We start from the raw sequence: 22,595 nt of genomic DNA on the forward strand, positions 1-22,595 counted from the left end.
ATACTTTCTCCCTAATACATGTTTAGTTTGATCTCCTTTTCAAACCTACCAGTATTACTCAGATAAGTTCACTGTAAGATAAAGCGTTTATTCACCAATTTAATTCCACACATTTCTACAAAGATAAAAAGCATTAGCTATACCAGGACTTTACAGAGTTAAGTTAATCATCTTTTTAAAGATGATTTCAATCTGTATCCTTGAGAAAGGTATGAAATTTCAAAATTCATTTCGAGAAATTTCAATATTTTACTATCATTTTCCGCTTTCAGTATTTTTATCAAATTATCAATTGAATTAAAAAACGACTGCAACAGCTGTGCATTCGTATTAGGCATTATCGCCTTCTATCAAAATTCTCTTACTTTTCAAGATCTGACTTTTTAGGAATTGTGAATTTCCTTATTTGGCGGCTTTCAGCCTTTAGTTGCATTCTGTCCTTATTTCAGATTCTCAACCAATAGTTTTCCTCTAAATCCATTGAACCTACTTTTCTCCAAATCCACACTTAACTCGCTGGAAAGAAAGCAATACCAGTGAGAGAGTGAGGAAGAGCCAATCTTTCCTCACCAGTGACAAGACCGCAGGCTCATTTTACCGCTCTAAGAAAAGTGAACTGTAAGACTGTCTACTTTTTTCCCAGTGCCATTTTACAGCTTGCTGATATCGTCATTATGAAAGGCCCCTCTTGTCCTGGGTGAAAAGTCGAAGGAATCACATCATATGTGCCCGTGGGCACTTTGGTCAGCTGCTGAACGTAAAAGCCAGGCCTACGAAAGTAAGAAAAAAAACTCAAATCCATAAAAATTAGCCTCCCGTGCAAAGGCCTCGTTATTCCTCATTTCATAAAACTCCAAAGGCCTTGCGAAGTAAGAAGTAGCATATACACCTTTGAGGAACAGATTTAAAAGCTTCCGCTAATTTTCCCACATAATCAGAGACAGCCGGTAGATTTTCGAGTTCATTAAATGTTTCAGGTAGACTCTGAGTACGGGAATCTACATTTACTTACCTGTAGGTTTCAGAGTACGCCTCGTAAATGGGTCTCCCATCCGAGGCGAGCTCTACAGAACGAAATATGGCTCCAACTGAAAACTGCCTAAATATCGAAGGAAAATAAAAATACAAAAAAACCTTGGTATTACATTCACTTGAAATGGCGATGAGAAATTTCAAAACTCAAACAGTAGATCAAAACAATTTTAGAGCCGGTCAACGACATGAACTTACTTGGGCCCTCGCAGTTTTAGTAGAACTTCAGCAGTTTCTGAGGGTGAAGTTGTCTTGATTTGCAGGCGATACACGGGATTATTGGAATGTGAAGAGAAGTTAGGGCAGCCACCGGCTAATTTTCCCCTCCATTCACCGGTCACCTTCAAAAAAAACGAAAAAGAGAGGGTGTTTGTCTAATCCAAAGGTTAGTAGATGCGACGACTTAACTTCGAACACTGAATTTTAAGAATCAGTGTGCGACGAGAATCAAGATCAGGTTATGGCGTCTGCAGGAACTTACCTGCTTTTCAACTGTGTAGGGGACAGGAACTGGAGATAAACGGAATTCAGTTGAAGAAAAAACCTACGATAAATAGAGAAATAATGCACGGTGGTCAACACAGGATTTCAAACTAAACAGACGCACGACAACATGAAATCTATTTGAAATCTTACACTGGCAATTTAACCACTGGTTTTCTTCGCAGCAGGATTTTGGGGTGTTACGCGTTCAACGCGCCAAAGACAAGCCTTCAAGAAGCCAGTCAGAGTTATAGGTAAAGAGATGGTTGTGGAAAGGGCATTTAAGAAAGAAGAACGATACACGATACACGATACACATACCTTCAGCGTGTAGTGAATTGTATTTGTTTTTTCATACTGAGAGACAACAAGTGTGAAGCGGTTTGTTCCTTTCGGGGCATTTAGTTTAGCGAGGTAAAATGGACTGTTTATTTTAGTGCCTTCCAAGAGTGGGTTGTCTGAAGCAAGAAAAAAAAAGTATGTATCCTCTCTCTATTGTTAAAAACAAAATAAAACTAGTCAAAGAATTCTCAGTACTGTTAACAATTATGACATCTCTGAAATTTTCGGTTATTGCGGGGATAGTCGAAGCCCAAACTAGGAAAAAAGGTTTTGAAAACAAAACAAAGGAAAAAAGACTAGATAAATAAAAACGCCGAACAAAAAGCGAAGAAAAATTATTAACACATGCTCGGTTTCCGCGTCAACAACCCCTTCTCTCCTAATTTAAGTAGTATTTTATATTCTTACATTATTCACTAACCCGGATAAAACACCCTTCCGCCATCTGACTTATACACATGAACGGTTATGAACTCCTTGTTTTCTGCAAAATCATCCTAAAATATAGCAGATTAACATCAATTCGCTTGCTTCTCGAGATAGAAACCAGAAACCACACTCGTCCGCAAAATATTCTTCTTTGTTATAGACAGATAATACATGAAGGGTTCATACACCTGGTTGACTGGCATAGCTGTCAGACTTTTGAGGTATGAAGTTACTGAGAGCGTTGACTGGAGGTTTCGCCCATAGCAAGTTCGCCCCTTACTAGTTCGTCCTACCTCGCCGAGTACGTAAGGAAATGAGTTAACGATTTGGAGGCGAACTCGTCGTATTTGAACAGCCGACCTCGTCGTATTTGAACAGGCGACCTCGTCGTATTTGAACAGGCGACCTCGTCTTAGTGGGGGCGAACTGGTAAGGGGCGAAATTGCAATGGGGCGAAAAATCCATAAACCCTTGAAGATATTACTACTGGCTGGGGTGAAAGTCAATTGCCAGCATCCTCTCGCATTTCTTCAAGTTTCTGTGACAATTCACTTAAACCTATCTTTACTTCCTGGGGGACATGACGCAGGGCAATGTGAAAGTAAGATGCCTAACCAGAGATGGAAGACCATGAACCGGTCATGGCTCGAACTCAGACCTTTCGACTCAGAATCCAGCGCGCTAACAAAACCAACATGTCCTCCACGACCCTGGTAGACAATGTGTGTTCCTTTTTCGAAGGTTAGCGAATGAATTTTTAAAGGTGTTGAAATGTGGCATAACGTGTGAGTGATAGAAGATCGAATCACTCTAAGCTACGCGTTTTTTACATCAAACCGTGATATGGCGAAACCGGTAATCTTCTCTCGAAGTGTTCACAAAAGGGCAAAAAGTCACTATTATCTATCGCAAGTGTACCTTTTGTGTGATGTGCCGAGTAAGAAGGATCCAGACCACAGTATCTCTGTCAGAGGAAAGTAACTCCAGTTTGTACTGCGGATTGTCTCCTGTTAAACAAAAGCACTGATAGCACCAATAACAACTCCACACCGATATCCTTACATTCATTGTAGCACACGTTGAAAGAGTTTATGAGCAATTTTCCATTGAGTATCGAGAGTAAATTGGGATTGCTGTGGTTTTGCGTAACTTCGCTCCGATTGGCCAATAAAACTCGCGCCACTTTCTCTCCCCAGCACTAAAACCAATCGCAACTTGGTCACCCGGGTTTCCCCGCGCTAAGCGCAGTTCACTTGTTTTTTCTTTTAGTTCTGATCGGCTCCTTATGAAAATTTTCCTTTCCCGATTGGCTGTTGTGATTACTTTAATTTGGGTTTAACAAAACTTGAACGAAAAGCACTCTATGATGTAGTTACACTGCTGGCCTTGTAGTCGCTCCATACAGGAATCCATATTTTTGCCACAATGTTACTGAGGATAACTGATGACATGCACCGGAAAACCAAGTCACTTTATCCCCGCCATTAAAAAAGTAAATAAGTTACCAGTAACCGCGGGTTGGGCGGCCAAAATACGACCTGACCGTTCGAAAACTATCTTTAAAAATGTGCTAATAATGTTGACCATGGACGCTGCCACTTTGAAGCTACTCAGTAACCTGGCGGCATGGGCCCAAATGGCTGTTATCACAATCCACGGTTTAAAAACCGCCGACTGGGAAAAAGAACCGTAATAAAGTAACTGTTTGTATCAAGTATGCCTTTCTAACGTTCGAGATCAGTTATATCGTGAGAATGCCATACGCGGCTTTTAAGCGTTCGGTACGCAAAGCTAACGTCCTGTCATGGCCTTTCTCGTATAAATAAACGAAGTAAAAATAAGAGTTAGACGAAGGCCGAGGTCAAGCACGCTCTTTTCGCGTTACATCTGACATCATGGACTATCTATTTATATTTGTACGTACAATCAATGAAATCGTTAAGTCAAAAATGCCAGCAGAATATTACTTAATAACGATCATTTGGTCTAAGCCAGGACACAGATTACCTCCAAAACAGAACTACGCATCATTGATGATTATATTTCACCTCCTACCGAAAGACTTTTAAACGCGCAGTATTTTCATTATCTCACGGAAATATCAGGCGACTGTTAAAGTCAATAACGAAGCATTCAAGCGAATTTCAATGACCAAAAAAAAATAAAGAAACAGTGTTTTGTTCACACAGGAAAATCTCTTCATTTCCGCTTCTTCACAGACGACTAATATGAGACAAATATATTATACATCTCTTTCAATCATCTGTTTCTATTTGTTCAACTTAATTACATCCACTTTGAATTAAATGGTCATCCTGTCAATTTGAAATAGGTACAAATACTACACTGATATACACTTTTTTCAATAGATCGCAAAGAGGGAAAAAAACTTATTGAAGATGAAAAAGATCTTCGCAGTAATAAAAACTACTTAATAAAAACTACTTAAGCAGTAATGAAAATATCATTAATCCGTAGTTCAAATATATGATATTCTTTTATACACAGCGTTCAGAAATTGAAACATAAACATAACTAAAGTGGCGACCCCTGACAATACAGAAAAATGTTGAAAATTCTCAAACTTCAAATAGACGATCCGGCACTCTCAAAAGTAAAAAGGCCAAATGGACAATTTGGCTCGAAACAAAAAAATTCGTGGAGTTTGCTAAAATGCTTTCAAGAGGATGGCAAGCATAAAGGATTTAAAAAAGGTGCAAGCCCATCCTATTGTTTAATGGAAGTTTTCTGCATAAAATAAAGTCTTCTTTGATACATTTGTCTGTGCTCAGTCGTACGCCTCTCAAAGTGGGTGAAAGCTAAATTGGCGTAATGCTTGATATCACAGAGATCGAAGGTCAAAGAACTTACCGATATTATAAACGTCTTTCTTGGGTCCTTCAGCAGATGTCCAGGTCCTAGGAGACGAAACAATACCAGTAATTAAGCCTTTCTTACATTTATTAACCAAACCGTGTCTATGGCGACCATATCATATTACCTTCAATTTCGCTCTGAAGAAGGGTTGACGCTCGAAACGTCAGCTCAAGAAACTGTACCTAAGTGAAAAGCATGCAGTAAAATACTAATAAAAAATATCGAGAAACCTTTCACTTAAGTACGTCGACGTTCAAATTTGTTTCTGGTTGAAAAATGTTCAAGTTATATAGATTTTTGGTTCATTGTGTGTCAGATAATGGTGAATATTCTGAGAAAAAAGAAAAATCACATTTACATTATCAAGGATTAATTTGGCCCAGAGCATGTATAGCCGCCAGAACGAGAAATTCTGTCTCTTGTTGATACTCAGTTCCTATGATTATCTCGGCGTTGAGAGATTTTCTCAGGGAAATTAAGAGTTTTCCCTCTCAGCAATACCTTTCTTGTTGGTCCAACTTTTTTACGCTTAAAATCACTTTACAGGTATTGTTATTATTTTTGTTGCAAATCAAAGCAAATAAAAGATGCCGCATGCACGCATACTTATATTTCACACGAGTTAACTAGCAGTTAGCACAGACGCTCGATATTCATGATGGGGTCAGTAGCATTTCTGAAAAATTTTACATGAAGATTAGAACACGAGCTAGAATTCCTTTTCAAATAATTTCAGCATGTGCTGGCAGTAAGGCCTGTTACATTAGTGAAACCACTCGCTACATTTGTACACGCAATAATGAGCACCATCTGTCGGACAAGGCTTCACATGTAGACAAGTACTTACAATCTTCCAAGGCTTGTCATAACTCATGCTCAGTAGAGTCTTAAACGAATTGATTCTGTTGTCTTAGTTTTTCAAATGAATGTAAACGAGGTCATGTTTATCAAATGGAAAAATCCGACTCAAAACCAACAATTAAAACACTTAGATCTATCTTTTCCTTATTAGCTTTTTTTTTAAGTCTTATTTTGTCACACATTTATTATTACTAAATTGCTTATTTTTAGTAGTATCATTTTGGTTTTTCCTTGGTTACTTTAAAATACCATAATTGGTTTTTTGCCATTACATTTTAATCACATAGTTTACGAATATGTATAGCTCAATCTTACGATTAGGCATTTATAAACGTTTTTGTTAGGATTTGGGCATTTGATATAACATATAAATTATCATAACTAATTTACAAAGAAATGTGTAGCAGCTTGAGGGAGGAAGTCAAAAGGCCTGAATGACACTTACGAGTGCAGAGAAAAGCGATATTTGAAGAGTTTGGGGTTCCAGTTCATGTAGATCACGTCGAAAAACTGCATAACGCATTCCCAGCTGATCCAAAATACTCCTGATGAGAGAGAAACAGAGAAGCATTTAAGGAAAGGGAAAAAATACTACAACATACATCTGATCTGGGTGCCGCCCCTATTTATTGAATACAGTCTATAGTATGCATTTTTTTGAGGTTCTAAAACGGCCACTAACCCTGGCTATCCAAATACATGTTGACTTGAGCCATATTGCTACCTAACCCCACCGAATAACAATAATATTTGTTTGTGAGTTTTTAGTCAGAGAAGGGAAGGGTAGGGAGACGAACCTGACGCCCTCAAGGGGAGGATAAAGGAACGCTTAATGACATACAATGCTCCACATTTTTACCATTGTCAATCTGTATAGCACTTTTCCTGTCGTAGTTCAAGGCTCTCTGAAGCTCCGGCGTCCAACTAGTTGAGTCCATTTCGGAGAATTTTCCCTGTTAAATCATAATTACCTGGTTTCAAGAAATGTTGAGACTGTTTAAATATAGGATACGCTTGCCTTTTCCTGCAAAGCGCATTGAGTGGAGAAAAAGCGATCGAATCTGATCTCAACAGTCAAAGTTGAGATGTCGCTGTCTCAGCCAATCAGGTCTGGAAATTTTCCCGACATTCTGTTTACAAAAACACTCAACAAATAACTGAGAATGATAAGGTGAGGTGCATACTTTCCATCTCAAATGACTCCAAGGATTTTTGAGTTGAAGAAGACGATGTCCCTGCATATAAAAAAAGAAAAAATTAAAACTTGATATTCACGCACTGCTCAAGAAAAGTAAGTCACCCAACAAATAAATCATTCGCTGTAAATGCATACTTATCCAACAGACCTTGCTAACAAGGCCTCACTAAAGGACACACCGGCGCTAGAGTAGAATTTCCGTTCAAATCTTTACAATTTTCTCGTTTAATGTCCTCCTCAAGTTATCTCCAAAACCAAACTTCGTCCTTTGTAATTTTTCATGACAATGCTTTTCAGTGTATTGCGTGAGAAGTTTAAAGAAAGACCAACGTGCTCTACGTCCTACAACGCGTGGCAATACCAAGGTAACGACAGAAAAAAAGGGAGTGCAGGCATACCTTGACTTTCCTGATGTCTAACAATGCATAGGCATGAGTGGGCACAAGTCCCGCTCGGTCAGCCTCGCTTTCGCTCATTGGGCCTGTTGCGACCGTGACGAGACAGTCCCCTGGGACACAAATGAATGATGTGGTTGGTTACATTTTTTCCATTGCGTCAGATGTAAAAACCCGCAGCCATGTTCAATCGTTTACATCTTTCCAGTATTTAACATTGAAACACTAATCTGGCGACAGTTGAGAAGAGTTTGAGTCAGCATGACACAGTTTTGATATAGATATCTTCTTTGAGGATTTGAGGTAATAATTTAGTGTTTTTTCTCACGGTTTCACGATTTAAGATGCGATGATCTCCAGATGGGAAACTCAAGCAGACGGGCTTAAAGAAGACGATTTCCCATCTGTGCAAACGACACTTTCGAAAATTGAGATAAAAATTAATTGAGTCGATTCGGGTCGAAAATTTTAAACTTGATTGATATCAATTGATCGGTCAGATGTAGCCCAAAATGCCTTTTTTCGCAATTGTCTTTTCTGTCATTCATTCCAAGTCCTCTCCAATTCTGTGCCAGCACTATAATGTAACGGACATTTGACACTAAAAATCAGAAAAAAAGCGGTCACTGTTTCCTGCATTTTACCCATACAAGGGTTTGTACAAACAAATATAAGGAAAAGTCTTACCACTTCTCACTCCATTCAAGAGACGATCGAAATGCATACTCTCATTAAACGTTGGATTGTTTCGTTTTATCGACATTCTCTCGGGAATCCAGCCTGTAAGAGCGTGTAGGTCAATGCTCTGAAACGAAATAGAAAACTTATCAAAACTTCAGCAAAAAATCCCTCTCTCTGTACTTCATTGGAAGACCAAACTCAAAGTCTACATTCCTACTCTGAGTCTACTTCCTTAAGAGACGCTTTAGACCACAAGCGAATCACACTGTGAGTCTGCTAACACACATAAGACAAAATATAGAGATTTAGCCAAGCCTAAAAGCGGAGCTCGCATTTTTTTTCCCGCACGTCTCAAGGGCACAACGCCTTTCCCGGGCCGGGACTAGAACCCGGGTCGTCCGACTCGGAGCCCAGTACACTGACCACTGGACTACTGGACAAAGCCGTGGCGTTGGCATGCCCGCGGTACAGTTGACCACTTAGCTTTCTAAACTCGGAACTTTGAATAATTATATTCCAGGAGGACACTGCAAGAGTGGAGTGACTTGTCTAACAACACAACAGAATGACCGGTCGAGAATCGAGCCAGGACCTCTCGACTTGGAGTCCAGCGTATTGACCACTGAGCACTTTGTATATTACTGCGAATTTACTTACGGAGTTGGACCCGGGGAAATCGTATCCTCCCATCACCTGTCCAAAACAAAACATTAAATACAAACAAATCATCAAACTCACGGATCACGCAAATCAACTTCAACAGGCAAAGTCTCCCCCCTTACCCCCTCCATGAGGACATACATGTGCGAGTCCGGTTATCAAAAGTCCAATAAAAGATGTGTTACCACAGGATGGGTGGGAAGCTGAGATTTTCCCGTAGAGATAAGAAAATGTGAAGTAAACAAAGAAAACGTCAACTACACAGTAGAAGTTAACTTTTGAACGGGAAGTAACCTACCTTTAAATAAGCCTTTTCAATAAGACTGACCCACATTTCATTGCGATTGTTGGAGTAGGAGCAGAGCAGTTCTCCATCTCTTCCAACAGGAAGGGTATCATCAATAATCACCTGGGAAAAGAAGTAAAGAAATTAAAAATTAAAAAATTAAAGATGAAAAGTTTACGAACTTAGTCATTGAATGAGGAAGGGCGTTATTTGTTTTGTCACGAGCGTAAAACGGAAAAATATGTCATACCAACGGGAAACCAACCACACACCGTTGGATTTTAGGGTTCCATACTCTACTGTTGAGCTAAAGAGACCTCAGAATTTAAAATTCATCATCTGTTATATTCTATCTATGAACACATTGCTTTCGTCTATACTCATCCAGTGGTATGTAGGAATGTTGTCACCTATGAACCTTGCGAACAACTTTCAATGGTATTGCATCAGACCAGGGAAAAAGACAGTGTGGGGTTCGATTCCTAGTGTGGCAATCAGACTTTTCTATTTTTCTCACGGTAGAGACGAGACAAGTAACAACTTTTTTTCAGGAACAAATCTTATACCATTATCTGCAACAATACGTTAACGAAAGCCAATGGCCTTCAAACAGTGAACAGAGCACTGAATTTTTGCAAGTAATTAAGAATGAAAAAATAATGCGTGGATTGTCAAAGATGGCTAAATACATACACCGTAAGTTTACCTTTCTTGAGACTCCATTGATTCGCAGCTTAATCATGTATTTACCAGATGGATTAATAACTGGTTTTCCCGCGCGATTTTGTGGGTAAATGATACTATTTGGAACAAGAATACAGACACCCAGTTCAATTAACGTGAGAAAACGCAAGACACCTGCAAAAATTCTATCATAATTTTCCTTGTAATTGTAACCTCAGTATATTAAATAATGTTTCCACTCAAATACTTTTCGATTGAACATCGTGAAAGTAAAACAAAAGCTATCATAACAGCCAATCAAAACGAAGGTAGATCACACAGGGAGCCAACGAGAACGTAGTAAAATACACTAAACATGCTTCAAGCGCGGGAAACGCGAGTCTTCACCTGGTTATGTGATTTACTTTGGTATCTGATTGGTTGCGAGGGAGGCGCGAGAATTTTGGACAGAGAGAAAATAAGAATACCTCGGTTGCTCTTCATAAAATTGCTGTATATAAGCATAAGAGATATGCCCTTGTCCCGTGGTTTGTAGAGTGAACTCAAAATGAAAAAAAGCCAGTCTGAGACCCGCAAGGAGACTAAAAATCACTGGCACACGGTTCTAGTTAGAAATTTCGTAGCATAAGCGCCGGCTCTCCAGTCAATCGAGTTAAGTTCTTTCTTGAGCCTTCTCATCGGACTGCACTATTTTAAAAATGGGCGTATCATTAATTTCAATTCAATAAGTAGTGATTCATTGAGGCCGCCTTACTGATTTAAATCATATATCGCCCAAACGTGCCAAAAACAAAATGGAAGACGCACCTAAGACTGCTTTGTCTTTACGATTTTATGTTATGGAGCAATACTTATGGCGAGCAAGAAAGAAAAGCTTGAGAGAGAATTGAATTTTATCTAAAAAAAAATGGAATTATCTCGTCTCATCTTCTCTCCGTCCACTATGGTCTGTTCTATGAACCTAAACCATATATAACAAGTTTGTAACGCCATCTCGCCTTCCGTAATCTTTTCATTCCCAAGAACTTATTGGAAAATCTCCTTACTGTCTGCCAGAAAATTTTTATGATGTTAGTTCGGAGAATTTGGTATTGGATCAACTAATAATACCCCAAGTAATATTTGTCTTCATTCTCATCTTTTGTCTGCTTAATGTTGTATTGATATTGTAAGGATAAAGGGCTAAAAATGAGATAAAGGGCTAAAAAGTAACCTGCACTACAGGCTATGATACTTTAAAATTACAGTATTACCTTGTAATAAGAGTCTTTTTAAAGTTTCTCTCGTAAGCAGCACTGATCGCCAGCGAGGCCAGAAAAGAGCAATCTGACACAATGGTCTGAGAAAAGAGAAGGAAAGAACTTTTTGCTTACAATACGTTTGAATAATTATTGAGACTTTGAGGGTTAATCAAAAACATAACAAAATTCTCGATTAGCGTTAGTCACCAGCGGCGTAATGGGAATTCTGGGATTGAGAATGAGAATGGGGAATTTTTTAGTGGTGGACATTACATGAAGTGGCTCTTCTTGTCCACTGTTTCCACGTAAAAATGAAATTTAGAATGTTTATTGATGCGGAAGGAGCAAACCCGGAGGACCCCCCATGTGACGTCAGGTCCGGGAATCGACCCCTGGCCACAGTGGTGGGAGGCGAACACTCTCACTACCACGGCATCCATGCTCCCCAAGCGGACAGTAAGCATCATTTCCTCTCGCTGTGGTATAGATTATTGCGTTCAATTATTTTTGTGGTGGAAGATAAATGTTTTTTTTTTTGTTTTTTTTTTCAATTTAGTAAAGACCATGTTCAAACGTTGGGCATTTGTTTTGTTTTATTTTGTTTTGTTTGTTTTCTTTAATTCGTCATAGTTTCCATTCATTGGTGGGAAGACTATGTGTCGTCCATTTCTGTGTGTAATCAGTCTTAAGTTTTATTTCTGGCGACCACTTCATGATTTTAGGTAGTCAAATGACGACTTTGAAAATATTCGAGCTTGAACTGTTGTTTGACGTAATTTGGCGTTAAATTGTTGGGAATGTATGACCTTTTAAAATCTAAGATTAAGATTTGCGTTTCAGATGATTTTACAGCGTTTTTTTTTCTCAGTATTCATAATAATTTACCTGTTTGATACTGAAGCTTGATATAGCATAAATCATTTCTGGGTTTTCACACAACTCTGTTGGCCTGACAAAGAATTTAAAGTTACAGTCACGATAACGAAGTGATATGGGAAATGTTAAGCATGTTAATGCTGATTTCATGTTTGGAAATTTAGCTCTACTTCGGACAAGTATCTATTCAGTAGATATGAATTTAAGTGATATGTAATGTTGATATATTGGACATACCTTAACCATTTAGTAAAGCGAGCTTTCTGTTTCTGTGACAGGGCAAGCTGACCATCTTTATCACTACAGTAACAAATGTTAAGATACATTATTAAAATGTGAGAATGTGAGTAGATATGTGTTCATTGATTCAAAGCTTCAACACCACCCATGGGCAACCCCCTTTCCCACCCCACACTTGAACTTTAAAAGATTGTTTGTTCAAATTCCCACCCCTAGGGCCAAAATCAAAATTAGCAACCACAACTTTCTACTCCAAGCTTTAAAACCTACACCTTATTTTAGACCTTTTCTTCTGAGCTATTCACTCACAAAAGTGAACTTTTTATCTTTAAATACCTCCATATTAAGAAATAAAACACCTACATTCTGCTAGAAAGACTTAGCACTTCTTATTCAAATTTCTCACCCCAGAGAGGCAAGGTTTAAACCCCCCCCCTTCATGGACAACGGTAAAATGACCATTGGTGGAAGAAATGTTGAAGGCTCCTACTGCTGGAGCTTTCTTGAATCTCTGAAGTACAAAAGGACAAGGAACACTTTTACCCCCACCCCCTCCCTGACAGCATGCTTAGCCATTATAAGTCTCCTCCAGCCCTGAAATTTGCCAACTTTCTCTAACGGTTTGCCAGTACCTGTTCATACTTCTGAGAAAAGAGACTACTTCTGAGAGCAAAGTGTCTTGCTCAAGATGAACACATAACCAAAGCCAAAGTTTACACTTGCACCTCTCAATTGAGAAATGTCTCCACTCTAGGCAAGCCCATCCAGCTGGATTCAGTGTCTTACTTCTCCCTGCATGGATGAGATCACAGCCCCTCCCACCAGCATGAGAGTTAAGCACCTTGCCCAAGAATGCAAGACAATGACCCAGTCTAGTTGCAAACCCAGAGTCCAGGGCCAGGTTGTTCAAAGCTAGGTTAGGGTAACCAAGGGTTTGTGTTAGACCTGATTTCAAATTTGAAAGTTTTTGAAGAAAATCCAGTGTAATTCTTTCTGTCTTCAATCTGATAATGGCATGCTTTAAAAAGAAAAGGAAAAATTGCCTCAATAGAGGCTTTTGAACAGTAGTAAAACCTGGATTCAAATTTAACCCTTGGTCAGCACTAATCAGCCTTTGAACAACTGGCACCAGTAGATCAACTGTTAGGCCATCACTGTGATCTCCAAGACAAGAGACAATGTTTTAATTTGGATTAAAGGTCTAAACATTAGGTTACCATACCACATCTTCCATAGTTAATAGTATACAACTAAAAAACCTCTTGTCACATTATTTACTGTATCAAAATTGACAATGTGTACACATTACCTATAACAGTCAGGATAAGCAAATCTTTCTTTCAGGTCAATATCCAGCCAGGGAGGGTACAGCTTACCATTTATATAAGAAGTTCTCCTGAGAAAAGTATAAACACATTCTCACTCAAAATTTACATTGCTACACTGTGTATGATGCTGACAGTCAAAGTTTTCCAGTTTGCAATACTGGCATACCTGTACTCCAAATGAATGCATACAGTATATATTGGTAAAAGAAAAATCAAAAGCATAAAGTTCTTAATATTCAAATATTAAATCCTCAAGTAAGATCATTTGAACATGTTTAACTTCAGGCAGATAGTTGAAATAAACTCTAGTTACATGTAAAATCATCTCAATGCTTCTCAATTTCAGAAGAACAATTTTTTCATGCCTTAAGCTTGAAACAAGGAAACAAACTCTTTGAATTTTCATAGTAAGAGTTATAGACAAATGTGTCCATCCAGTTAAAATTCTGTAACAAAATTCCTAATTTTGAACATTGCAAGCCAATTTATTTTGATTTTCTATTTTTTTATATTCCATAAGGTAAGAAAAGGAAAAAGAAAACTCATCTGAAAGACATCAAGCTATGAAAATGTTGCACCACAACATATACAAATGCAGGTAATATTGTTGCATCTCATCTTCACTCAAAATAGCAATAAAAAAGGGTTAAAAATAAAGATGCAACAAAGATGTCTTACTTTAAAACTTCCAATTCCTTGACTGTGAGATGAGGTCTCTTGTCCCCAGTGCTTGTTCCAGGGGTTGATTCTCCAGACGACATTAAGGAAAGGTCCTTCACACCTCTAGTGATTGTCATTGAATCTGACCCAGCGCTTTCGGGCTTAGAACTTAATGTTGCCTTAATTGCCTCAGCTCTGAGAATAGAGGATTAAAAGTCTGTGTAATTTCTTTAGTATACTTTATATACCCAACGTATTCTGGAGAATCTGCACAATTCATCCCTTGTCAAACTTCATCATCCGGATTGAAAGACTAAAGAATGAGGGTTGTACATTGGTTGGCCATTACCACATAAAAATATCAAAAACTATTTTATGTGCAAGTACAATATATACATGTAATGTAGGAGAGATTTTAAAGTTCAATGAAAATGAACCCTTCACACCCTAACATCAGCATTCATATTCTCCATACTGATCTCTTTACATTTACAAGGTGCTGAAAAAGAGAATTTGTTTAACAATCAAGAATTTTCTTTAGTTGTTGATCATTTCCTTTGTTCTCATGACATCAATGCATGATTCAGTGGTGATATTGTAAGGAGAAAATTAATTAGATGCTAGTCACTAGATATCAATATCTTTATCTTGCTTGTAATTTGCCAAATCTGAAACCGTTTACCTCTCTATTGCTTGCTTGGCAAGACCATGGAGTTTTTTCTTTAAATTATCACTATCTGGTAGACTGCTGCTCTACAAATGAAAAGGCAATAATACATAATGCAAATTACATTGTACATAAAACAAGAATTTAAAGGACGTACTACATGATGGGCATTGTGCTTAACCCTTTAACTCCCAAGATCTCATTAGTAATTCTCCTTACTGTCTGCCAAATGATTCTCATTATGTTAGTTTGGAGAATTTGGTATTGGATCAATTATCACTCCCATAATTGATATTTTTCTTTATTCTCATCACTTGTCTGCATGATATTGTATAGATGTAGTAAGGACAAATTCTGTCTTGGTCACTCACAGGAGTTTAAGGGTATTCATTTGGATATATGGGACAGGAAGACAGAAGTTACAGGAATCACTGCAAGACAGAAAAGCTTATTAAGTAAAGCAAAGATTTTGCAAAGCACCCCTGCCAAAAAGGCTATGGGAAAAAGCTTAATGTCTTCAGAAAAAAAGGTCATCGCCAATTAGCTTAATTACATTGTAAATAAGCTAGTAGAAATTATAATACTTGTGGCAACAGTGAAAACAGTAAGTGCTAGCAATAAAAAGCTAATTCAGTCTTAACAGAATACCAACTCACAGTTTTGATGCAAAGATCGGCTGCATCAGTGTAGAGAGGTAAAGCATCGATTTGTCTGCCTCTTTCATCTTCATGTAGTGCTTGCTTCAGAAGAAATTCTGCTCTCTCCACACCATTCTACACACATAATGAATGAATATTATTTCAAATATCTCTCATCTTCCTTAAGGTTATTAGAAGACATAGAAAGGCTACTTGAACAATGAAATGATAAATCAGTTGATCAAAAATTATTTCATTGCCTGTTGTGAAGTCTTGAAAGAAGTAGGTGCGTGAGATGAACCTGAGGAAACACAGTTGAAGAAGACTAAATTTAATAAAATATTCACTACATATAGTTTTTGATATTCTGTCTGATATCTGTTACAAACTAACTAATCTCGTGAACTACATGTGCGTTGTACATGTATGATAACTAATAAGTTGTAGATTGTTGTAAAATTGATGGTTCGTAAAGCTGATCTTCATTCAACCATATTTAAAATGTCTCTACGATTCTCTAATTTAGAGCGTATACGGTATTAACCGGAATATAGAAATATCGTAATCAATATAATACTTTCTTGATATGCTTTTGACAATTTTGACTAAAAAGTTCCTAGGAAATCCCGGAAGTACATTTAGAGTATTTAAAAAAGTAACAACAAATAATTTTGTTCTTCAAGAATACAGATAAATTGACATTTTGACCTAATTTCATTATATCTACCAGCAACGTCCCACCCACAATGAAGACGTATATAAATATTCCAGCGACATAAGATCGAAGCTAAGTTATGTGAAGTTTACCTTCTTCCAGCGCTCGGAGCTCCTCGGCTCGCCTGACATACTGCGAAGCTTTATCTCTCACCTCTAAACTGGGATCATATGATAGTGCTTTGATGAGAGCTTCGGCAGCTTCAATGTAGAAAAAAGCAGCTGCACCTCCGCTTCCCATTTTGTCTAAATCTACAGCCTGTATTGCCAATCTGTAGCCATCTTCGCAGAGTTCCGTCACGTCCACCATGTTGTTATGATGAGAACGCATGCGCAATTTTCTTACTCAAAAGACATGACTGCATACGGGCTCAGCGTACATTTGCCTCCCAGGTCTGCGAAGCGTACTGAGTGAAACTCAAACAAATTTCAGTCGAATTTAGAAGTATTTTTCACCATGAATTAATAAGGAGGGCTCCTTGCTACAGCATAACATCCTTTATCCATTGTTCACATAGCATCTATCAAGGAACAGCTAAACTATGATGAATCAGTCATTAAATCTTGCCGTAGTACTGCAATATGAACTTTTTATTGAGAGACATACATCAGCTCTTAACTGAAGCTTGCAAGAGTCAAATTACAGTCTAATAATAAAGTCTTGGTGTTATATGAATTCAAGTATATTTATATCTGAAGTCAGATCTACTATTCCACGTATGGATTTCGTAATTAATTGATTGGTTAAAATTATTTCATATTCACTGATAACTGCGTGCATAGTGTAAATGACAGATGTGACGCAGGTTAGTTCGTTTTCATGAAAATTTTGGGCATCAAAGGTATTCGGAATTTTTGTGAAAAATTTTCGAAGCAGTCGGAGTGCTAACAGTGCCTTTTTACTTTTGAAGATTGTCAGCACTCGTAGGAGGTTATGTCAAGAAGTTCACAAAGTATTTAACAGACTACAGATGTTTTCACGGGCACTGAACCGAAACAAAAGTTCACAGAGAAAAACTTACCTGCCTGAGGTTATCACAAATTACAAAGTGAAGTATTCAGAGTGTGTAGTGACGCGTATTAGAGGCGAAAAACATTTCTTTTGATCCTTTGCGATCTCAACATGGACTGCAAATAACAAGGGTATCGGCTCGGACCAAATCCTCTTCTTGAAAACTAATTCAAAGTCATAATTTTCAAAGCACAAAACATGACCGCATTTCCTCGAATAAGTGTCCACGCTCTTATATGCGTCCTCCCCCGAATATGAACCCAAACCCTTCCTGATCAAAAGCATAACAAAATTCGTGATTGTGATTGGTCGTCAGCTCCGCGACTTTGGCACCACTAAGAAAGTAATAAGCATTTTCGTTTTTCAATTTTTCAAAATTTCCCTAATTGTTTTACTGGACATTGTGTCGCGCAACTCTCCCATATGAAGAAGAGTAATGAAAATGTACAGATCATTAAGGCCGGAAGCATTCGGTAGTTCGAGCATAACTTCTGAGTGCTCTAGAATATTTAAAAAAGTTATCATCAAAACACTAAAAAGTGCCTAATTGCATTCAATTTGACTTTTAGTGAAAGCGTCGGCATATTGCCAGGATCAGCGATATTGAAAGCATCTCACAGAGCACACCAGTTTCAAGTCGGCAGGCAAGTAAATCCTTGAGCATCCCGTTCCCAACACTTTTCTTTGAATCAAACTTAAAGTCATAACATTCATAGCATAAAATGCGCACTATGGGACAAATTAGGCTCTGCACTTAACGATAAAACTGCGAAGAGAGCTGAAACATAGCCACTTTAAAAATGTTTAGTTACAAAAATGCAATCCATAACCAAAATGAGTGTGTAATGCACGAACTGAGATCATCTGCTTTTCTGCTCTCGCAAAAAATTTTTCTCCTCTATTTCCTACAAGAAGATCTGTTATATTTAAGAAAGAATTTCTCCGAAATAAATCTGATGTTTCCGAAATTACATTCTTAATATGATCGACAATGACAAAAGTTTGCGCAAATTCATCATTAATAATCTTTATCCAGGCCAAACAGTTATTTAAATTGACTCTTCATGTTAGGTGTAACCATGCATCTGATAAGGCAGGACATCGGCCATTTCATTCCATGACCCATGGTCGAAGAAAAAGTCGGGTCACTCCTAGATGTAGCGTGGGTAAATAAAGTATTGTATTGTATTGTATTGTATCGTATTGTATAGTACCCACAATAAAGCGTAGGAGACCATATACAGAACCTGGAAACAGGCAAAATATAATGGCACTAACTAAGAACATTGTTGTCTTAAGTGCCTTGCCATCGCTGACTGTTTGTTTCACTTGTTCTTGAGGCATCTGCTGAGTTTTTATCTTTATCTTTACGCGTCGTGTTTCATCGAGCATTGAAACATGACAGTTTGTACCGGCGTCATTTGTACACACTCTACATAAATATAGGCGTTCATCTTCTCGTGAAAAAAAAAAACGGCACTGATTTTTCTTTTCTTTTAAACGACTAGCCGTAAGGTATTTTGTTTCTTAACGTGTCATAGGTTTTTAAATTATAAATAGACATATGCATTGTGTCGTGCAAGGTTCGAATATGAAAAAGAGGTGGGGAAATGGAGAGCACATTTAGGCCGCGTATCAAGAAATGGTCTATTGTTCAAGGTCAACTTTTCACATTAAGTATTAAACAATAGTCCTTTTGTTCTTTGTAGCGCTGAGGGACTTTGGCCGAAGCGACGCGAAAAAGTTCGCGAGTAATCGGAAAAAAATTTTCGGTGTATCTTCAACCTCTTTATGCGTACTTTTTTTTATCGGACAGTTTGTTATCATACTCGTGATAAACAAATCGAACTTCCGCTGCGCGGTCGTCCGATTTTGTTATCACTCGTATGATTACAGATCGAATTGGACTCCACTCAGTCCTATTACCATTACTTATTATGCACACAAAGAATTAAGTCTCAGTTAGTGACTGCGTAGCGCGCGCGAGATTTGAACTGCTCTCATACTATGAAAGATAAATCTGAGAGCGGGGAAGTCATGATTCGATGGTCCGTCGAGCGAGAAAATGAAAGTTTCCCCCTCCAACTTTCTCGCTGCTATTTTCTCCTCTCAAATGTTCTTTTCGCTACCTTTACTTCAGTCGAAGTTCGAGCAAACCTTCTGAATGAGTACCCAGACTCCATTACTCAAATCGAACAGTTGAAAATCTTTCAAAAAACACGAAATAGGTTCTAATAGCCTTCATTTCGACTTTTGGTGGAAGCGTCTGCATAATGCAGGATTAGCGATGTCGAAAGCGTCATAGAAAGCATAGGATATCAGTTTCAGGTTTGAAGACAAGTAAATTCTTGACCATTCTACCTATAATCCTTTTAGTGTCAGTAATGAAAGTTCCCAGTTATAACATCCAAAGTAAAAAAAATGCGAAAAAAGAATAAATCAGGTCCAAACTTGATGAAAAAACTCTAACTGAGGAGGGCCGAAAATGTATGTATGGCTACAATACAATCCTTAATCAATGTGAATATGTAATGCGGAAACTGAGATCCTCAACTTTTTTGCTCTTGTAAATATATTTTTCGCTGGAGTTTCCTTTTATAATATTTGTTGTATTTAATGATATGCATTCTTATTATGATCGTCGATGAAAAAAGTTTCCGGCGATTCATTTTTAAGAATATTTACCAGAACCAAAGTTATTTGAAATTACTCTTTACTTTTGTTATGGTTGAAAGTTGAAACAGATTATTGAATGAGTAAACGTTATTATTTGCAAAGCAGTGGCTTCAAACTTGGAATTATTTGGTGAGTACAGCGTGTAATTATCTGAAACCTTCTCGCTGTTGAACTTCAAAATGAAATTAGGATCTTTTGGATCACAGATCAAAGTTCGATCGTACGTGCCTAAGTGCATTTTAGCCAGTGAAAAATCAATTTTTACCTTGTCTATAACTGTACTCCAACATGTGCTTTGTGATCGTTTCAAAATTTACCTTTCCGTTAAGAAATTTTCTAAAAGACTGATAGGCTATTTTGGAGTACAAGCTACGATCAGCGTCAAAATCAGTTAAAAGAGCCCTATCTATATATGTAGAATAACACTCCTGTCTTTACCACACTCCATTGACAAAACCCCCCTCCCCTCCCCCATTCAATGTTGTCTGCATGTAGCTAAAAGTTCATGGAATCACAGTACAACTTTGTTTTGGGAGAGAAGAGGGCGAATAGGTTTACTTAACAAGGGCAAAAGAGATCCAATTGAAGTGACAGGGGGTTGAAAAGGTCATTGTGTCAACAGTTTTGTCACCGATCAGAGTTAATGGCATGTGGCTTATTCTATAGGAGAATTCTATGTTCAGAATGTTGTAATCTCGTTGAATGTTTTTCACAAGGAAACACATAGAGTAAAGTGCAGCTCACCTTAGGACTCATTAGAGGAAGAGTCCTCACGAGGATAAATTCACAACTTTCAGAAGAGTACCACGTGGGATGCTAACTGGAATTTTGTAGAGCATGTTTAGTATCCCCAGCCGGGATCTCACCTGGGACTGTGGAGAGTGTTGTGTTTAAGCAAAGAACACCCCAGAGAGCATCCCGTGTAGGAAAGGCAAGGTCCCACCGGGGATTGTAAGAATTCCGTTAAAGTTTGTAGGTGGGATTGGCAGGTTCCCCATGTGTAATTGCAGGTGGTACCAATCAGAATTTCAAAAAACATAAAAAGAAACGATATCAGTATGATACCTATAACAGTGAAACAAATATACATTTCCCTTTGTTGATTCCTTATTTCTGTGTATGAGGGAGTCTAAATTGCCATGAAATCCTTGTTTGTTCAATTTCTATTACTTTACTCTGATCATGCGCGGCGTTCTATATTGCCCTTCTTCCAGCTTTCCTCCAAAATGTACTATGTAAATAAAGTGGTTCATGGAATGCTATCGCACAGATATACACATAAGCTATAAGAAATATCAGTGTCTATATAGTGAAGGAACTATAGCTAGCACAGCATGGGGCCCTAATATTAAATTTATCTGATCATTATAATTAGTTTCTCTGAGATAACATATATGGTCAAAACTGGATAATAAATTTAAAGGCTCCTTGAATATTGAATCCTTAAAAAAAAACATTAGGAAAAAAGACCTATCGTCACTCTTAAACACAACAATAGCTATTGTAACCTGTGCAACTCTTAGAGACCACCTTTTATATATACCTACTGTTTATTGCGCAATTTATACATGTTATTCATATGAATTATATAAACATCCTTCGTAATTTCCTGTTTGGGAATAATTCTATTTTATCTTATCTATTTTTTATTTATTTATTTATTTTTTTGTGTCCCCAATTAGTTGTGAAAACTAAATGCATTGACACATTAATAAAGCTTTTACTTTACTTACTTGCTTACTTTCTTACTAGTTATAAGGGAAAATCTACGTTTTCCTGGGAATTTGAATGTTATAAAGTCACGCTATCTGGCAATTTATAGCAGATGTCTATTTTCCGGCAAAATAACGAATCTAAGATCTTCCTTTAAAAGAATATAGGGGGTAAGTTTCTGAAGAAACTGTGGTGCTACGTCGGTGGGAGTGTATAACAGGGTAATTTAGCATTATCAACCAAGTTGATAACGTAGATTGGCTACCGTAAAGGTTTAAAAAAGCTGGCGTTCGAGCGTTAGCCCTTCGTCAGAGCGAATGGAGGAATTGTGTGTTGTTTGTTTATATTCAGAAAAAGGTGCTATGCTATTGATTTGAACATGGTGACGAAAGAAATTTCCGAGGTATATTTCTGAGCCGTTTGAAAGGAATTGACAGGGGTTATAAATTGAGTGTGCTCCTTTCTAGGAGAGACGCAATTGTCAATTTAGCGACAGTAGAGTTCAGCTTTGGGGCCGTTGGGTTGACTGAAAAATGAGTGTTCGATAAAACCTACGAAAAGATTGGCGTAACTGGGTCCCATTTCAGTACCTATGGCTACGCCAACAGTTTTGTTTGTAGTAGTTGCCACCGAATGAGTTACAATTGAGTGATAGTACTAGTTTGACTAGATAGAGTAGTGTTTCAGAGCTAGGTTCCTTAACAGTTCGTTGATCGATAAAAGGGTTGAGGGCTTGGAAACCTTCGCCATTGGGAATGACAGTATAGAGAGATATAGTATCCATAGTGAAAAGAAGTTTGTTTTGGCTAAGGAAATTTAAGTCGTGAAAAATTTCAAGTGCCTGTTTGCTGTTCTTTATGTATGATGGTAACGTTTTGACGATAGGTACCGGCATAATTTTG

General features: G+C 37.8%; 1 protein-coding gene across 1 annotated transcript; it reads right to left on the minus strand.

Annotated features, from left to right (window-relative positions):
• Positions 1-67: 67 nt before the first annotated feature.
• Positions 68-16,602, minus strand: LOC131778448 (calpain-7). Its single transcript, XM_066173492.1, has 25 exons — positions 16,386-16,602; positions 15,839-15,879; positions 15,597-15,713; positions 14,956-15,026; positions 14,292-14,468; positions 13,595-13,681; positions 12,283-12,345; positions 12,055-12,118; positions 11,182-11,267; positions 9,951-10,044; positions 9,257-9,367; positions 8,956-8,991; positions 8,305-8,422; positions 7,621-7,730; positions 7,209-7,259; positions 6,884-6,977; positions 6,470-6,569; positions 5,158-5,204; positions 3,205-3,293; positions 2,279-2,354; positions 1,837-1,973; positions 1,514-1,576; positions 1,231-1,373; positions 1,013-1,099; positions 68-770 (listed from the first exon to the last, which is right to left on the minus strand). Exons 1-25 carry the CDS (start codon positions 16,600-16,602, stop codon positions 629-631), a joined length of 2,421 nt encoding a protein of 806 aa, XP_066029589.1. The 3' UTR covers positions 68-628.
• Positions 16,603-22,595: the final 5,993 nt, after the last annotated feature.

The sequence above is a fragment of the Pocillopora verrucosa genome, chromosome 10 (assembly GCF_036669915.1).
Source record: "Pocillopora verrucosa isolate sample1 chromosome 10, ASM3666991v2, whole genome shotgun sequence".
NCBI classification, from domain to species: domain Eukaryota; kingdom Metazoa; phylum Cnidaria; class Anthozoa; order Scleractinia; family Pocilloporidae; genus Pocillopora; species Pocillopora verrucosa.

Excerpts from the sequence above, each read along its gene's own strand:
- LOC131778448 (XM_066173492.1), bottom strand. The coding sequence starts at position 16,602 with ATGGTGGACGTGACGGAACTCTGCGAAGATGGCTACAGATTGGCAATA. Across the intron at positions 14,469-14,955 it reads GCCAAGCAAGCAATAGAGAG|AGCTGAGGCAATTAAGGCAA; the intron begins GTAAACGGTTTC and ends CTCTATTCTCAG. Across the intron at positions 8,423-8,955 it reads ATTTCCCCGGGTCCAACTCC|AGCATTGACCTACACGCTCT; the intron begins GTAAGTAAATTC and ends ATTTCGTTTCAG.